The sequence below is a fragment of the Amblyomma americanum genome, chromosome 1, assembly GCF_052857255.1.
Source record: "Amblyomma americanum isolate KBUSLIRL-KWMA chromosome 1, ASM5285725v1, whole genome shotgun sequence".
In the NCBI taxonomy this organism is placed as follows: Eukaryota; Metazoa; Arthropoda; class Arachnida; order Ixodida; family Ixodidae; genus Amblyomma; species Amblyomma americanum.
Genome location: NC_135497.1, coordinates 313,253,004 through 313,265,621, shown reverse-complemented (window position 1 = coordinate 313,265,621; position 12,618 = coordinate 313,253,004). Strand labels below are relative to the sequence as shown.

At 43.3% G+C, this 12,618-nt stretch overlaps 1 protein-coding gene across 2 annotated transcripts in view; it reads left to right on the top strand.

Moving 5' to 3' along the window:
- Window positions 1–9,032, top strand: part of LOC144115356 (carboxyl-terminal PDZ ligand of neuronal nitric oxide synthase protein-like) — a 58,074-nt gene extending 49,042 nt beyond the window's left edge. Inside the window, exon 11 of one of the 2 annotated variants that reach the window (XM_077649709.1) lies at window positions 772–9,032. In XM_077649709.1, the coding sequence (XP_077505835.1) occupies window positions 772–1,128 (357 nt within the window). In that variant the 3' untranslated portion in view covers window positions 1,129–9,032. The remainder of the gene's footprint in view (window positions 1–771) is intronic. The other variant, XM_077649710.1, reaches the window with a different exon arrangement.
- Window positions 9,033–12,618: the final 3,586 nt, after the last annotated feature.

The following is a 12,618-nucleotide window of genomic DNA, read 5'->3' as shown; positions in this document are numbered from 1 at the left end:
GGGAATTGAAACCTCTTGTCCATCGACACTATCCATCGCTACTATCCAGTCCATTGATAGGGAAGCCATGTGTGCTGCAGCCCGGTGCTGGTATATCGTAAAAACTGTGGGCTACTTCCCGTAGACTAATATTTTCAAAGGGAATTCGATCGTTTCGTTGGGGGGATTGTGCTGCCTGATTGAACAAGTGAACAAGTTACTGTTCTTCACCTATTCTGTCATCAAAACCATGGTCAGGATAATTAGCGATATTATTCTAATGATCCTTTTCGCTTTTAGTCATTGGGTTAAGGCACGCCACATGTCCTCGTTATCACTCAGTTTAGCCAGTTGGCGTAAAGGGCAATAAGAATATAGTGGCATCAAATAAATACAGGTTTTATACTATACTCCCCTGTATCACAAATCTACGACCACTGAAGCGCTTTGTACATGATTGTGTACACACTTCTAGAAAATAAGTGGTAGAGGTATCTCATTTCAGAACAAGGTAAATAGCTTTCTTTTGTTCTCTGTTGACTATTTATGAGAAAAAAAGAATTTATAGAAATGGTGAGTGGCATCTGAAAAGGTTAAGGCCTGTTTTAGTGAAAGAAGCAAAAGTGTTCATGTCAGGAAGAGTAGAGAAAGAGGGGGAAGGTTGGAGAAATGCTGGGCACGTACAGTTTTCGCATGGTTGTGATCAAAAAGAATAATGGAGAGTGATGGAGGCTTAACTGCTGTGCACATTTCTAGCAGACGGGAGTAACTGGGTGTTACGAACTGCTGCAGCTGGACGACCTGAGTTTCTCGGGTGCCATGAAGGGAACCACGAATGAAGATATGCGAGGAGGGGGTCGGTCACCAGCAGCCCGTGTGGCCACTGTGCCCGGTAGCCTGCCGGAGCTGCCCGTGTTTGCAGACGGGGGCAGCAGCACCTCATCTGCATCACCACCACCCTGGTCGTCAGGGCCTGTGCCACCCCTGTCAATAAGCAGTGCAGGCCTATTTCAGCGCCAGTTCAGTGCCCCTCTACCCAGCTCCCAAACTTCCCTGAGCCGTCTCCCAGACATCAGTCGGCTCACCATTGATGAAGGCGAGCCCAGCCTACACAAGTTTCTTGGAGCTGGTGCCAGTGGCAAGAGCTGAGGGGGCACTTGCTATCACTGCACCGCCAACTTTCTCCACGTGTGCCTGGTGCCTTCCTAATGATGAGCAGGTCCTGCATGGTATCTATGCTTGTAAGGTGGCTTGCGGATGCACTTTCCTTTATCAGTCCCACCGTTCTTGTTTACCCTGTCATTGAAATTCCTTAGGCCTAACAATTCTTGTTGGGTCTTGTAGGTTTTGAACTCGGGAAATGCTTTTTTTTTTCACCCGCCACTAGCTCATGTGTTCCCTCGCTCGATGGCAGACTGAGTCCTCTTGATTTGCAGTACTTTCAGGAGGATACATGGTGGTTCATCCATATGTGAATGCTCACAGTCATTGAACTGAAGCCCCTTACTTCTTTTTATTTTCTTAACTGTCTTTCGTACTAATCTCATGGTGGAACTGACCTCTTCTTTCTTTCTTCCTCCTCAGCTGGAGTTGCACGGTGACATAACTGTGAAGGGTGCTCTCCAAAAGTGCCATTTGATCTGTTCTTGGCCTCTCTACATATGCATTAGCACTCCAAATTAGATTTTCTTCTTGTGGCAAAACAGTTATGTGAAATGTTACCTGGCCCATTCCTGCTCCTACAAAGCTTTCGTGCATGTTTTCGCTTAGGTAGCAGCAGCGAAATATAGACGTTGAACCCCAGCACCAGGAAGTGCTTGCTGTGTGCTGCATTTTCTCTGCAGTGGCAGCAGCTGTCATAGCAGCAGCATTCCTGCACTATCACTTGAACAATGCTTTGTGATGTTGTCAAAAGCACCTTTGTTAAAGAAATGTGTTCCTGATCTGATTATGTTCTTTTCTGTTTGCCATGCAGTACTTAATGTTATTCTAATTCTGTGAGTTACTGCGAAAGCAGACTTGTTTGCCATATTTTTTCTCATGGCCTGAAGTCATTTTTGTTGAACTTTGAAAGGTTTTGAAAATATTTACAGGTCATTTTATTGTGTTAGCTGTGGTGCTTATTATTATTGACAAAATATTGGTTTTACTGGCAAGAGGGATATGTGATATCTTCATTTTTGTTTTCTTCATCTTGCAGATAGGAACGTTAGAAAGCGGCTACACAGACTATGGGTTACATTTAACTTTAAAAAGAAATAAAGTGACACATTTGGTTCATGCTTAAGTATCAAATGCGCATCAAATGCACTGTGCATTTGATGCGGCCATAAACATGCTCTGAATCTTTTTAATCCCGCCTTATAAAGGTCTCACATTTTTCTCTCAGTATGAAGGCTTGTTTTTTTTTAAATATTGTTATTATCAGGCTCCACTCTGTGGTGGTAGGTCTGGAGGTAGCAGAAATACACAGTAAGTGCAGCAGTAATATGTACTTGCATGAACTTTTTTTAAACTAAATATCATAATGCTGGATTAGTTCAGGCTCAGAGTATATCAGGATGGTTGGCTCGTAAAGCAAAAATGGTTACCTTGACCTCGTGTGGTGACTGAAGCGATGAAAATGTGCAAGTTGGGATGACTGTGGCGTTGCTTTTGTTTTGCTTTTCTGTTGGCAATTTCGTCATTCAGTATAGTCGTGTGCACGGCAATTGCATCTTGTCCTTTTGCTCCTGGTTTTAGGGAGTGCAAGATGATGTGTCTATCACCCCAAACACCTGTAACTTGCTGTGGCTCAGTGTCCAGTTCCGTGTAGAAACAAATGAAATGCAGTTGCTACCAGGGGGTTGGTATAGGTATCTGAGTACAGTTCCTGATATGGACGTATAAATTTTTAGTCTGTAGGTCCCCGTGCACGAAACTGTTGTGCAAATGTGCCACAGTTCAGCTGGGCACAGCAGCTTCATGCCTATGTTCCAGCTTCCCCCATATACCTTTAGTGCACTGTCGCCTACTGCTGCTGCTTATACTCTTGCATGTGTCACTGCTTTGCTTCAAAGAAGCAATGCATTCTTGTTGGTAAGCAGTCCATACCTGCTAGTATTGCAAGATTTAGAATTCATTGCTGCCACATTATGGGTCCAGCTAGTTTAGAGAAACAGGTTATTGGATAAAAACTGCATTGAATTGCCATTCTGGTTTAAAAAGAAAAAAAAAATGCTTGTGCTTGTTTTCTAAACTACTGCATTATTCCCTGCTGTTGTTGGGCCTAATTTTTCTCAATCCTATGCAGTTTTTCATTTGCTACTTTGTAAGGAGGGGGTTGATGAAAGTGCCATAAAGTGCCATGTAAAGCTCTGCCTTGTGACAGCTTACATATGTGCTCTTATGCAACATTGCATGTGTTGACAATGCCTTTGTGTAAGTGCCACAGATGCTCTTGCTGTATGCATCCTGTTGCTGTTGCTCACTTTCAACACTAAGAGCCTTTGGTTAGTGCCAAAAGTGATCCCTCAAGCTTGTTTGTGAATTATCGCATTTTGAGACCCGAAATCATAAACATTTTATTCTGCACTCATTTTAGTGCAGGCAAGAGATTGAATTAACTCTTTAGTAGACTTCTTCTGCTGTCGCTTTTGATTTGGAGGCATGATTGACTCTCACCACTAAATGAATATTTTTCAAAGAGTGTCTCATCAGCTTTATGTTGCTTCAGTTAGAAGTTACCTAATTGTTGCAGGTATGCTGTACGCATTGAAAAGTTACAGTTAATTGTTTTATAAAAAAAGTTATGCTGATGCACTTATATGCATGGTACCATGGAAAATGTGGCATCCCGTTTACTTTGTTCCTACCTCTTCTGAGCCATCCACAACTCATATGAAATAAGCTTATGTTTTGTGTCCCTAGTTTTATTTGAATGCCATTGTTTGTCTACCCATTACCATCGCATAAAACATTGCAGTCTATTGCAACTTTATCTGATGTTGTTTTGATAGACTGGCTACTGTATTACTCACCGAGATAAGGGGGTCACATTCACACATTCCTGAGTCTTCATAGCTGGCCCGTGAACGTCCTAGTGTTCTCCTCATACTTTCAGAATTTAGCTTGTTGAACTCTTTTCTTTTTCTGTGCATGGATGTGTTTTTTCATGCTCATCAGGTAAACTTGCCTTTTGCCATGTAAATGTAGATAGTCATAATCTGTTGTTTAAGTTCCTGAATATCCTGTAGTTTGTACTTTTGTACTTACATCTGAGGTCTTGATTGCTGCAGAAGCATCATTCAAAAATGCATTAATGTGTTGTGTCAAGTACTCTTTACTAGTTTCATTTATCGTGCTACTTCACGCGTATACCGTATAAATGCGTGTAAGGGCCGCACTTTTTTTTACAGATTTGAGGGCCAATTTTCTTGGTGCGGCCCATACACGCGATTTGCGAAAAAAAAAAAAAAACTTTTTTTTTTAAAGCAAGAACAGGCCAATCAGGAAATAAGCGTCATTTATTCTGCGTTCAATCGCCACTCGCAGTGTATTCTGACTCCGAGGTGGTGCTGTGCTCTGGTCGCTCTAGTGCATGCTCATGCCACAAGAAGTCGTGCAGCACGTCCGTTGTCAATGCGTAGCCATTGAGCAGCTCTTCTTTCAGTTCGGGAAACTTGCGCGACTTGCCTCTGAATGTGCGCGTTTTGCAGCTTGTGTTCCTCAATGCATCCTTTTGGTTGCACCATCGTCGGGCGCTTCTCGGCCACATCGAATTTCCTGCCCGCCGCATGATTGCCGTGTTCGACAGCAGACTCCTAGCCGTGAAGCTATTAAAGTGCTTGCCCATCGTGCTAAAACTGCTAAAACTACAATACTCGGCGGCAGCACGTGAAAGCCACAACTATGATGAACCACAACTCCTGTGCCTTTGACAGCCACAAAACGCTGGAGCTGGTGATACTGATGCCGATATGGATAGCGGGAGCTGGTGGGAGCTCGCGGCGGAGGAAAAAGTTGACTATGATGATCATGAGCCACAGCCTCTGGTGCCATCCATGGGCGGCACCTGGAAGCTCCTGTGCGTATGTGTCGCTTCTGTGATCAAGGGCGCCATTGCTCGCAGCCGGAGCTGATCGCGGAGGCCAGAGCGCATGCATTTCAAAGGCTATTCCCACGTGGGTCATGTGGAAAGTTTGGGTGCGGCCCTTACGGGGATATTTTTTTTCTAATATTTCCCTCTGGAAAACAGGGTGCTGCCCATACACAGGTGCGGCCCTTACACGCGTTCATATGGTAAATTTTCTTCCTGTGATTTTGGAGCAGCAGTCTTGTGCTGTACCCTAGTATGGGGGCTCAATCGTTTTAGCCACGAGAAACCCCAGCAGCCTTCAAATGGCGCTGAAGAACCCCACGTTTTGGCTTCGTTCCTTCGTTCCTAACATGCGTGCAAAAAAAAAGAGCACAAAGATGCATGGCTTCTCAAAAAAATACCTAAATTCAGTGAATAATGACGGGATGTATACTGAAACAGTCTGCTATAAGCAATTACAGTATGATTAGCATCGAAATTAAGTAAGTAAAAGGAAATGGGAGGTTCACGCATCCGTGCATTTAGGGGCTTGGAGAACCCAAAGGTCACAAGGAACCCAAGAGTTCTGTGGAACCCAGTTTGACCACCCCTACCCCTAGTGTAAACCTGTCAGTGGGAGCTTTCTTTCTTGAAGAGGGAGTGTAGTGATATATCTATACCACATATTATGCTTAGCAGTGCCCTGGTATTTGTTTGAATTGAATTTTAATTTATTTCAAACAAGCATGTTTACATACATGTTCGAGGTCTATGGGAGTAAAAGCCGCTCAAGAGCAGCTTGACAAAGCTCCCACACCTTTTCTATGCTCGGCAGTGAAGGACAGAAAACACAAATTACACTAAAAAGATAACAGATAACAAAAATCAGCCAGAAGCAGTACAGTACAGCAAAAATTGTGCAAATACAACAATACAAGACATTATTATATGTTCACTTTAAAATGGTACTCTTGCAATAAATATACAGGTGCATTAGAAAAAAGTTCTTTTATGTGTTTAAAAGAAAAAGAGCTGGTAATATTTTGTTGTGTAACTTTAAATTTATTTAATGTGTATGGCAAAGTATAGTAAAGTGTTTTAAAGCCATAGTTTATGCGCGGATGTGGAACATGCCAGTGTTTGCGTCATTGTGTTGTGTAATTTGTGGGATTTTCGTGTAATTTAGCGATGTCTCTAAATAACATATTGTTTTGTTTAACCTGAACTTACAGGACCTAAGAATGCGAAATTCATATATTTTTTCAATTTCCATGATCTGGTAAGAAATGGGAGCTAACGTGTGACATAAAAGATACATTCTCTATGGCTCTCATCGCAGCCTTCTGCAATTTCAGAAGTTTATTTTTACAAGTAGATGTTGTGGTTCCCCACACCAAATTACAGTAGTTAATGTAAGACTTGAACAAATCATGGTATATTGCGATCTTTGTCTTAGTTGGTAATGTGCTCTGAAATTTTCTTAATACTCCTACAACACGAGCTAGCTTAGGGGTTATCACGTCCACATGATTGTTCCACAACATGAATTCGTTAATATTAATGCCTAATTTAAGGTGAGGTCAGTCGTAAGGTACACATATTTTAGCTCTGAATGTGACGGCTTTAGATTTGTCTGTGTTTATGAGCAACGCATTTTTTCTTGACCATGCATGCAGTTTCGGCAGTACTTAGTTTCCTCTACGTATTAAATATTCTGCATTCGTTCCTGAAATAAATATACTATGTCACCGGCAAAAATGATGTAATCGGCCTCATTATCTATTTGTACCAAATCATTTATGTAGGTGTCGAATGGCAGGGGCCCCAATATGCTCCCCTGAGGGATACCATGACTAACTGATTTGAATTGCGAGCCATAGTGACCCAAGTGAACAGATTGAGTGCGGTCAGTCAAGTAGCTGGAAAATAGATTAAGCGGCACGCCACGGACGCCATATATATACAGAGCTTCTGTATCAGAGTTATTGGTGCATCCTGTCGAAGGCTTTTGAATAGTCTACGAATACACCGAGGGTCAGTAGTTTGTGTTCTATGTTATTTAATATTAATTCTTTTTTAAGTATCGCTATTTTATTGTAATTGTGTAATTGACCCTCTTAGTCCACTAAGGCCTGGAGTAGTGTCAAGAGTAGGCAGGCAGCTTTCACAAAGCCCGAGTGATAGATTTCTTGCCTACTAGACGTGTCTGCAAAGCACATTATATTCAGGTTTGATTTTAAGGACAACACTGAATTCTTTTTAGTAAAGGTAGGAAGGATGGGTTAAACAGAACAGTTAAGAAAAAGCTCTTCATTATTGCCTCAATCCTCAAGCCTCCTTGTTAACTTTTCTCTTGGTGATCTCTTTGCTGCTTCTGTCAGGACACTGGAGGCAAGTTCATTTTGCCCCGCACATCTGTGAGACCACTGCCGACAAGTACAACCGTTGCTCATTTTGTTGCATATGCAGGCAGTGAAAGATCAGTGTCAGTATCATGCTGTGTTCTTTGTGGTCAACCAGGCTCTATAAGCTGGTGACCTCATCTCATACACAAGCTTTCTGAGGATGGAGCAGAGTTGTTTTTTGTATAAAATTTTATGTGGTTCCTAAGCACCTGTCATGCTTCTCCAACTTGTGTTGTTGACTTTCTTTTTTTACATCACTGTTGTGAAAGGTGCAGGGTACTCTGTGTAAAATACTCATTGCAGCTTTGAAGGTGCTGCCCATGTGACAAGTACCCACAATGAGTTCAACAGCCATGTTCTGAAAGTGAGGCTTCATCCATCTATTTTTGTTTGCATGCAAGGTCTTTTGTTTGTTGTTTTTTTATAAATAAGTTGTAGTTTGTAAGCTGCTTAACCACCTCCATGTACTCATTTTAACAATGCTCTTTCGACCTTCTCTTCTGTGTTGAAGTTGTACAGTATGTCGTGATTTTTCTTGTGAAATGGAATGTTTTTTTTTTGCATTTATCAATTGTTCCCTGTGCCCTCTGTATGCATGTGTGACACTGTAATGTGCCAGTGAAGTGGAACAGCTCTAGCTATAAATATGGGTAAACCAAACTTTTATTGTCTGACAAAGTCAAACAGACTAACTGGTGACATTTTGCTGCCAAATTTTTCAGAAGTTAAAATATTTATTTTTTGTCTCGCGTCATTGGATCTCCTGCTAAATGGAGTTCTTAAAAATGTTAGTTCATGATGCACAAGTCACAGTAGCCAGCAGCTCTCTTTACTGGTTTGAAGGTTCTGGACTGTGCAACATGGCTAGTTGGACTCTGTCAGACTCCAGGGGCCATATTTTGTAACATTTCATTTTGTTATTCTTTATTTTTGGTTCTCTGTCATTGGTCTTGGCTTCCTTGTGACATAGGCTGTGATGTACTGTACCAATGACAGTGGACCAAAGGAAAGTAAAATTAAATTAAAAGTTACGCAGTACGGCCCCAGTCCTCTTTTAACTTTGATGTAAACAGTTTCTTGGTAAACTGTTGTAAGTCCGGAAGAAGGTGTCCGATCCGGTAAATATCTGACATTTTGCATTTGTTTAGTTTTCATCACATCTTTTACTGTATTGGTTATGGTGTGAGTTAAGTGTCTCCTTGTGTGCTTGCTCAGGTTCGTTGAAGGGCATTTCACCTACTAGTAGAGACATTGTGTCAAATGGTGCATTTCACTTTGATGTTTTCTTGTTTTCTTCATCTTGAAACAGTTCAAGGTGCGTTGCTTTTGCTTGGTTTGAAACAACAATCTCACACAGGAGACCTCCTTTTGCCATTGTCACTATTTATGAGGGCATTGTATTGTGCCATAAGACAAGGATTTTGTATAAACCATACACAGTGTGCCACATTTTCCTGTCTACTTAACAAAAGCCGCACATTTTGCATGCTTTTCAGAGATTTTCTTTTTTAATGGAGATGAGTGCTCTCTTAGACTCTTCTCCTTTCTAGTGAGCACTACTAAATAAAGTGTTTTCAGCAGTTCTCACTTTTCTTCTGCCTTAATTTTGTTTCTCTTGCCTTATATGTCAGCTCTGGTAGTTTCGTTTAACCTTTCTTTAGTTTGTAAAAAATGTCTGCTTTCATGGCTGTCATGCCTGAGCAGCTGAATTTTTATTATAGCGTGTGTTCATGAATAAGTTAAAAGTTATCCAAACAATTAGCCACGACACCTTTTCACTTGCTTTCAATGAAGCCGTATATACAGTTATGCAGACATTAAATGGCAACTTTTATTTGATTTGTGTTGCTAATTTACAGAATCTTTAATAAACAGTTTGTCAGAGTTGACACGAAAGACTTGAAGCAGGTGTTCTGAAAGGGCAGTGCACTTTATTTTTTATTTTTTTAGAATAGGCACGTGGTTCCAAGTGTACACTGAGAAATCAACCTGAAATGTGCTGCACAGGCCTGTTGCCCTTTGACCGATGGCATGTTTGCCAGTAATAGTGCTTTGTCATGGTGTGGTGCAGTAATGCGTCAGAGCTGGTGGCAGTTGTGTCAGGGGCCTCCTATGTTGGAACGGAACCCTTCCAGGCTGCAGCAGCGTGGCGGCGGCGCATAGAATCACAGCGGCGCAGCAGGGGTTTGGGGTTGACACAGGTGCGTGCGCTAAACCCGGACGGTGCAGCGGTTGATATGATGTCACAGCTGGATAATGATAATAGAGCTGCTGCGCGGTGGCCAGCCGGTAGTTCCTTGGACAGCCAGTGAAGGAAATAGCAGCGCTTGTCGCTTGTTGGCGTGCTCAGCAGCGTGAGCGTGTAAGCGTCGGTAAAAGGAAAATCCAGCCGTACACGCTACGGAACGTGAAGCTGCTAGACTTCGACTGCTCATGCCCGTGAACACTAAAACCGGATGTGGGAGGACACTTTGTTGGAGCTCGTGCCCGGCTCGTCAAAGGTCGGAGATGAGCTCCGTTTGTCCTGGCTTGCCAGGCAGCTTTCGCTGTAGCCGCCGACTGAAAATTCGAAACCCTGATTTTTCGGACATTCCTGATTGTTCGCACTTTTTCGCAGCACTGCGACATGGCCCATAGAGCAAATGTATAAGAGCAGCTGAAATTTCAGATGCACCGCAACTGACTGCTGGATTTTTTTTAACCTCGCACTCGCCACCAGTACCAGCGCCTCCTTGTTAATTCAAACTGCAGGGAGATCGAAAACTTGATCAGCCAAAATGAAATTCAAGCTCAAAGGGAGCCTCTTAAATGGCGGGACTGATATTCTCCGCGATTTGGTGCACTATGCACAACAAACACAAAACCACCTCAAAATATCCCAAAAATAAGCCATTGGGACATTTGGAATCTCTCCAGGAGGTGCTCATTTTTCCCGTACACATGTAAAAAATATTCCTACAACTAGCAGTGTCCAAAAAGTTTGTGTGTCCCAGGGAAAGCCCCAAAAGGTGAGAGCTTGATTTCTCGGCTCTTGTTCAGTAAAATTATCCCTCCTTTTTCATGCAGCCTTCAGGCATCTAAGAGCACATATCTGCCAAATTTCAGGCACATACTTGCGTTACAGGTGGTGTAATACACTCGTGTGAATGCGTGCTGGTCCGGCCAGCCTGCACTTGCCAGTTTACATGAAATGTCCTAGCATTTTACACAGAAAGAAAATACGAATTCAAAAAGTTTACAATCCTGCACATATAACACCAATTAGCAGTGCCATACAGAAGTCATTTCAGTTTACTAGCCGTGCTATTTACATTTCATCATCATCAGCTTGACTATGCCTACTGCAGGGCAAAGGCCTCTCCCATGTCTGTCCTTTGCCAGCCGCGCCCACCGTATACCCGCAAACTTTATCTCATCCACCCACCTAACTTTCTGCCGCCCCCTGCTATGCTTGTTTCTCTTTGAATCCATTCTGTTATCCTTAGGGACCAGTGGTTATCTTTCCTTCTCATTACAAGCCTTGCCCAAGCCATTCCTTCCACTTGATACTCTTCAAATGAATACAAGCAGTAGACGCATTGTGTATGCACCATTCGATACACAATGTACGTACGACTACGGCATCAGCATATAATGATAGCCACTTTTTTTTCTCTAGCTATGAGAACTCTGAGAAAATAAAGCAAGAAAAACGTAATGCAGGCTGAAAGTTGGTGCACCTTGAGCAAACATTCTAAGGGCTACAAAAGTGTATATGAACAGTCAAAAGCAAACGCATGTAACGAGTAACTTGGGTGTCCAAAAGAAAAGATGAGATGGGTGTACGCTGCAGATGCGCGGTTTCAGGTCACAGATTTTCTGCAAGTTGAAACCCCCTTCTCGCTTAGAGACTACATGAGCCTCGGAGCAAGCTTCAGCAACGTGTTATCAAAAAATAAATGATAGGTGTAATGTTAAGAGACAGGAAGAGGGCAGAGTGGGTCAGGGATCAAACACTGGTTAATGACATCCTAGCCAAATTCAAGAGGAAGACATTCATGGGCTTGGGCAGGCCATGTAATGCAAAGGCAAGATATAACGGAGTAGATTCCAAGAGAAGACAAGCGTAGCAGGGGTTGGCAGAATGTTAGGTGGGCGGATGAGATGAAATTTGTCGCGATGCAGTGCCCGCAGCTGGCAAAGGACAGGGTTAATGTAGAGACATGGGAGAGGCCTTTGCCCTGCAGTGGGCGTAGTCAGGCTGATGATGATTTCAAGCCATATTGCCGATTAAGAAAATTTAAAAACTGTGTTCACCATTGATATTGATGGCCTTCATTTGTGCCAGCTTCGCCATCTGCGCCGATGGCTTTCTAGAGCTATTCTCTTGCTCAGAACAAAAACTTTGAGAGCACTGCAGAGACTGCATTGGAGAAATGTGAAAGCATGCGCATTTGCTGCGACGTTGGTTGCTTCTAGTGTACTTTGGTAACTGTTTCGTGCTCTTTAGTAGCTCGTAGTCGACTGTGGTAACTTATTTATTAGTGCTCTTTAGTTGCTCCTAGTAGACTCTGGTGGCTCCTTAGTCCTCTTTGGTAGCTCCTAGTTGACTTGGATGACTTTGGTAGGTGTTACCCACTCCTTTACGATCTAACCGCCAACCTTAGACCTCCGATGCTACCACTCGACGCCGCAGCGTTCATTGGGTGACCAACCTCTTGGGATCAACCATTAATTTAACAACCGCCTACCAGAGTGGGAGCATTGCCTATCCAGTGCGCGGAACGCGCTCTATAATAGAGAGTTATAGCATAGCGCGATGCGCGATCCGCTACCGTGAACCACTTCCGCGAGGCGCCACTGCGCGTGCGCAGAACGCCCTAAGAGCGCCAGATGGCGCCACGTGCCCGTCATCTGTAGAAAGTTTTTCCAGTGACTAGTCATCTGCGTGCACACCTGCCGCGTCGAGACCAATCAACGCATACTCGGTGGTCACTGCGTCAGTGGTTCTCACGGAAACGCATCACGATAGTGGCGGATCGCGCTATGCTATAACTGTATTGTTGCAGACGCCAAGCCGCGTCTGTGGGAACCTTGAGCGTTCTTGCTGCGCCGCTGCCTTAGCAGCGCATCCCGTGACATCGCCGAGCCGAGTCTTTGCCGTCGTCGCTGCGCCGGGGCTCCATAGACGCGGCTTGG